Source organism: Podarcis liolepis, assembly GCF_965112155.1.
Source record: "Podarcis liolepis genome assembly, chromosome: 8".
Classification (NCBI taxonomy): Eukaryota; Metazoa; Chordata; class Lepidosauria; order Squamata; family Lacertidae; genus Podarcis; species Podarcis liolepis.
Window position 1 is genome coordinate 25816342 of NC_139560.1, and position 6122 is coordinate 25822463.

The 6122-nt window shown below is 48.6% G+C and overlaps 1 protein-coding gene across 1 annotated transcript; it reads left to right on the plus strand.

Annotated features, from left to right (window-relative positions):
- LOC310713384 (GSK-3-binding protein-like) lies at positions 1 to 2741 on the plus strand. Its single transcript, XM_083517450.1, has one exon. The coding sequence runs from the start codon at positions 429 to 431 to the stop codon at positions 1131 to 1133; it is 705 nt and encodes a 234-aa protein (XP_083373576.1). The 5' UTR covers positions 1 to 428; the 3' UTR covers positions 1134 to 2741.
- The last annotated feature ends 3381 nt before the right edge of the window (positions 2742 to 6122 follow it).

The window sequence follows — 6122 nt, forward strand, 5'->3', positions numbered from 1 at the left end:
GCCTCCTCCCTGCCTCCCTACTGTACAGGATGGCGTTTGAAAAAGCGGGCGAGTCCACCTGAGCGCACTCAGTACAGGGGTGTGTCTGAGGGGGGTAAAAAAAAACCACACGCTCCCGCTCACTGACACCTTCGTGCCTGCCCTTGCTGCGGCTAGCCTGCCCCCACCCTGGGCTGCGAAGCGACGGCCGCCGAGGTGGGCAAAAAGGGCCGGAGCTCCCCCCCTCGCTTCTGGAGCAGTTGGACGCGCCCGCGGCCGCGTCACCCATTGTTTACAAACCAACCGCAGCAGCAACAACAGCGTTTTGAGAGCGAGAGAGCGAGCGAGCGGAGAGGGCGCCTCATTGGTAGCTGCGGAACGAGCAGCGGAGGCGGCGGCGGCAGCGTGCGCGCCAAGCGGAGGAAAGGAGAGCGGAGCCGGCTGCTGCCATGCCTTGCCGGCGGGCGGGCGCAGAGCGCTTCCTGCTGCTGGAGCACGCCGTGTCGCTGCCGGGCGGCGCCGTCGGGGCGAGCAGCGGCTCCAAGGAAGTGGACGCGCTGGTGGCCAAGCTGGGCGAGGTGCTGCAGCTGAGCGCCCAGCGCCGCGCGCCGCCGGCCCCTCGCCTGCCCCCCAAGCGCCAGGGCCGCGACCGGGCGGCCCCCTACTCGTCCCCGAGGGGGCTCGGCTTCTTAGCCTCGCTGCACCACCACCACCCGCGGCCGCCCCACGCGCTGTCCCCGGCCTCGCTGCTGCTGTTGCCTCCGTCCCCGCCCAGCGCCGCCGACCGCGAGGGCAGCCCTCGGGTGGCCAAGCAGCTGTGCGGACGGGGCTGGCTGCGGAGCGCCGGGAAGAAGCAGCGCCAGCAGCACTCTCGGCTGTCTGCGGGCGACGAGGACGACGACGACGAGGACGACGACCCGCACCGGCTCCTCCAAGAACTCATTCTGTCCGGCAACCTCATCAAAGAAGCCGTCCGGCGGCTGCAGCTGGCGGCCACGGCGCCCTCGACGGCGCCGGCCGAGGCCTCCTCCGCCACCGCGTCCCCCGGCTCGGCTTCGTCCACCGGCAGCTGCTGCTGCCACAGCAGCAGCGGAGAAGGAGATTCGGCGGCAGCCTCGGCGTACGGAGTCTCCGCTTTGCAGCCCCGGCCCTGACGCCCTCACCCTGCCCGTCCGCGATGCAGCCGTGCCCTCCCGATCGCCGACAGACCCCCTCTCTTTCACGAGGGGGCAGACTATGGGATGGGGCTTTGCATCTTTTTCCTCTCCGCTACACACAGTTAGGGATTTATGGCGGGGGGGGGGGGCAGGCCAAACGCGACGGCGACGAGGTGCGACTGCAAATCCCCAGACGCGGATTATCGAGGCAGCGCCGTATATACTTGAAGCAGACTTGTCTATTTGCTACGAGACACTGAACGATTATTATTCTTTGTAGCTCGTCGTTATGGACGAAGCCACGGCTGCTACTGACTCACTGTTCTCTCTTGATTAAGAAAATTGTGGTGCTATGCAGCCCTGGACGGTTGCCCTCGCAGCCTTTCCCGTCGACCAGCTAAGAGCCAGCCAAGATGACCCGAACCTGCCTCCTGCGCCAGGATTTGTGCTTTCCGTCTGAACGCTTGTGCCCCACCGCCGCAGTAGCCTGCTCTTTTTTGGAGGTGGGGGGGGCGAGCAAAAAAAAAAAAAAAAGGGACCATCCCGCATGGCATTATTTAGTGTGGAATCATTTTTACGCACACGCCGGTGTGTTGTTTGAGGGGGGGCGGACGAGGGGTGCTGAACAGTAAAGGCATGCCAGATGTTTTCTATTGGAAAGGGAGGGTGGAGCCAGTACACTATTGAATGCAAATATGAATTGGTTTGAAGAGCTGCGCCCCCCACCCTTTTCTGCCAAGGTCACCCCTTTCTGCCTTTCCCGTCCAGGCTCTGTTTGTTCATGTTGCGTTCCCCAGGCAGTTGGAGATCGTAATCCTATCCGAGCTTGTTTTGACTGCGCTGTGGGCGAACCCTGTGTGTTTTGTAACGGCTGGGAGTCTCCTGAGGACGCACACGTTGCCATCCGAGTTGTTGTGCTTTTCTCTCCCCCCCCCCCCCCTTTTCTCTCTCTCTCAAAGCTCCTCCTCTCCCTACAAACAGGATTCTGAGAAAGGAGGTCATGTTACAGCCGTCTTTCTAAGAAATCTCCCCCCCCCTCCCCGCCAGTCATAAGCAAATTTCTGGGGCTCTGGCCAGCCAAGGGTATTTGGTTTGCCTCTTTTACACCGTCTATGATCCCCAAATTTCCCTTGTGAGTCAATCCTCGTACAAAAAAGAGAGAAAAGAAACGTTGCCTCTTGTTTTGGATTGACTCAACTGGAACCATTTGCATTATGTGTGAATTCACTTTTTGGAGACTCGGGGCTTTCACCATTTTTATCTTTTACATAAATCTGTTTTGCGGCTGTATGTAGCCGTTTAAAAATGTGAATATTCATGCTGGAAAGTGGTTGGCTAACATGCAGTGAGAGGCTGAGGGCGAAGAGGCACATTGTTCACAGAAGGTAGCTAAAAATGAGCTTTTTAAAATTAAAAGTAAAAAAATAAAAATGAATAAATACACACAGAACCTCAATGGCTCAATCAGCAGAAGCGGCTGTTGACAAAATATAAATATATATACACTTCGTAACGGAGTGTTGGAGTTGTGTTCCTGGTTTTCAGGACTTGTCTTTAATATGTCTGTATTGAATAAACGTGGTAGACTTTTATATGAAAAAGAAATTCTGTGTTCTGTCGTCTTTGCACTAGAGTGGTTTAGTGTTCCCACTTGCTGTATTTATTGTATATATGATCAATTGTTTCCTCTTCTGTGAAGCCTTCACGAGGTGGGCGAGGGAGTATGGGGGTTGGGACTAAACCTGGGCTGTGTGATGCAAAGAGCTGGTTACAAAAGTCTCTGAAGGCAACTCAGTCCCTTTGTTTGCCAGCAACATTCTTCCAGGCTCGGAAATCCTCTTGTTCCTTTTTGTAGTTTTGTTCTTGGAATGTACACATTCTAGTTTATTTGATGCAACCACTGAAAATTTAGAATACTATAAAGGGTGTGTGTGTGTGTGTGTGTGTGTGTGTGTGTGTTTGCATCCCCTTATTCTCACCCCATCTCCCTCCCCTGCCCACTTTTGTGGTAAGAACAGAAAGGATGATGTAGCTCTCATTGCAGCAGTTTTTTTCTTGATTACGGTAATATTGAGATGCAGGAATCTTGGACCCAATCCAGATCCACTGCCATCAGGAGGAGGCTGCTCATTCATGTTAGTGAGATAAGAATGGCCTTCCCTAGATGCCAATTAAACCAAATGTCCTCGGAACACTTCTCACATTAAGACATTTGCCCTGGATTACTCGGCATCAAGATACAAATGAACTAAAGCATGCTATTCCACCTCTTGCCTCTGTGTCACAATTGCAAACAAAATCTGCTTCTTTGTAGTAGATGGTGATTGTGTCAAGAAGAAAATGGAAGGCAATAAAGCTATGAAAATGTACTTGCCTCATGCTCTAATGCTTTGCAATAAAAGAAGGGCTATGTTAAGATTACTACTACTTAGAGTTTTAGAAAAGAAAATGGAAGCAATGACAGGAATAGCTTACTTGCTGCTAGAACTATCTGTGCACACAAATGATTGGTAGATGCTGCAAGAATGTGATAGCCCTTCCCTTTGCAGAAGATGAGGGATAGAAGATGATAGGATCCTACCCAACAAACGAGTAATAATTATGCAAAAAGTCATATGTAATGGCTGCTACTACTAAATAAATAAGAGTGTTAAACATAGAACACATGTATATTTACCTTGCTATTTTTTGCCAATTATTTTTTTAGCCAGCCAGGTGGTAAACTAGTAGTGCGAACCCATGACTTATTTCCTTCTGGCCTTAATGATACTCCATTGATTACTCCAATGATTACTCATTGAAAATTCCAGTAGCAAATGTAGATTTGATGGTTCAACAGGATTGCCAGGCCTTTACCACTACAATTCTGGACAAATCTGACTTTGATGGGTACCTTGTCAATATGGTCTCATCTGAAGGTAAATGGGTAAAAAAAATTAAATGCATCCTTTTGTAATTTACTCTCTCTTTACAAAAGGGGCCAGTGAATACTTTTTTTAAGGACTGGCAAAGCTTGATAAGATGTTCAATTAAGTTTTAATTGCAAAACTGATAACCTACATGTGGGGGGGGGGAGAGATTCTGCTTCAGCGCACTTGGGGTGGCTCTTGTTTAAACCAATGTACAAATTCTGCATTATAAGGAAATGTTGCAGCTTGGTATGGTAAAGGAATTAGTTGTATAGACTTGGGGTCAAACTAAACATGATGGTCAGATGGATGTGAACACAGATTTAATTGCAAACAGCAATTTGGTATGCTCTAATCGCACCAGAATTGGAGAGTAAGAGTCTATTGTAGTACCAAGAAGTAAGGAGTGTAGACCACTTCACTTTGCTGCACCTTCCCCCCTACCCCCAGTGTATTTCTTCCAACCAAGCACACTTTCAATATTAGGGTTTGGCTAAGGAGAAAAGTACCTAGAGAAATGGAACATGGGGGTCCTGTGCCCCTCTTTCTCTTTTGCATAGGCTCCCACCCCCTTTTTCAACAATGAATGGAATCACGGAACCTACATGACTTGGGCAGATTAGTGTTTAAATACTTAAATCTGTTGCAGTCCCATCTAGCTCAGCACTTACGTAACTCATTTTGTCATTGCTTCATATAAAGCAGATGTTTGAAATTGTATCACTGAGTAATTATGTATTCCTTACATGTGCTCTAGGCAAATTGATCTTGAAATAGAGTTTCATAACTCTACGCTAATGGACAAGTTTGGTTCACAACTGCTGTTTGGGGCGAATGTGGAAGGGAAGCTGTTGCAATATACAGCATCTATAGAACAAGCTTTCGTTGTGAAAGCCTTTTTTGTTTGTTTGTTTCCTGCTTGTATTCTGTATAGCATGGGTGGGGAACCTTCAGCCATAGGGGGCTGCATTTAGCCCCCACCCCTGCTCTACAGCAACACGAGAGTAAATAGCAAAGGTAAAACAAACAGAAAGCTTAGGTGTTTCCAAAACCAACACTGTCCTGTAGCAAGCTTATTTCCCTCCCACACCCATATAGTGAAGCTTTTCAAAATTTGAAAATCTAAGCTTAATTCAGTCACTTGTCCTTCCCAATTCCCAGAAACCTTCTGTCTTTTTAATCTCTTTATGCATCTGCCACGTCCCTTTTATTATGGCAACATTTTCTCACCAAAGGAATATATAGGTATGTGAGAAGCACAGACCTCTTCATCAGATACAATAAAAATGTGGATGTTCACTGCACATTATTGTAAAGATTTTGTATTCTTCAGATACAAAGAAGCCTAGCTGCAAAAGGGATAGACAAATACTTGCTTTCGTAACCAGTCCTCTGTGTCACTGAGAATTATATGCCTTTCAATTTAAGCCTTATTTTTTAAAAATTCTTTCCAACTTGGGCTATAAGCCCAAGTACACAAGTAAATAGGGAGTTAACCCCATAGGCACAATGATACTTGCTTCTAAGCAAACGTGCATAGGTTTGTCCTGTTCGTTTTGCAAATTGCAACCTTGTTTACTAATTAAAATAGCATGTTGGCTGGCTCAGGGTGACGTGGCCTTTCCCAACAGTTACAAAAACAGGCCAAAAAAAAAAAAGTTGGCAAAAAGGAAGAACTAGTGTAGCGGATCAATTCTTCATTCTAAAATAGGTAAAAGGTAAAGGACCCCTGGACAGTTAAGGCCACTATGGGGTGCGGCACTCATTTCGCTTTCAGTCCAAGGGAGCTGGTGTTTGTCCACAGGCAGACAGCATGACTAAACTGCTTCTGCCACAACCGGACACCATGACAAGTGCCAGAGCACATGGAAACGCTGTTTACCTTCCTGTTACAGCAGTACCTATTTATCTACTTGCATAAATAGTTTCAGCAGAGAGACTGACCCATGCACCAGAGCCAGGAGTCTATCAAGCCCAACATAGGTAAAGGTAACCCTGACCATTAGGTCTAGGCGTGACCAACTCTGGGGTTGTGGCACTCATCTCGCTTTATTGGCCGAGGGAGCCGGCGTACAGC

Bases quoted from the DNA above. Each gene is read 5' to 3' on its own strand.
- LOC310713384 (XM_083517450.1), top strand. From the start codon at position 429: ATGCCTTGCCGGCGGGCGGGCGCAGAGCGCTTCCTGCTGCTGGAGCAC.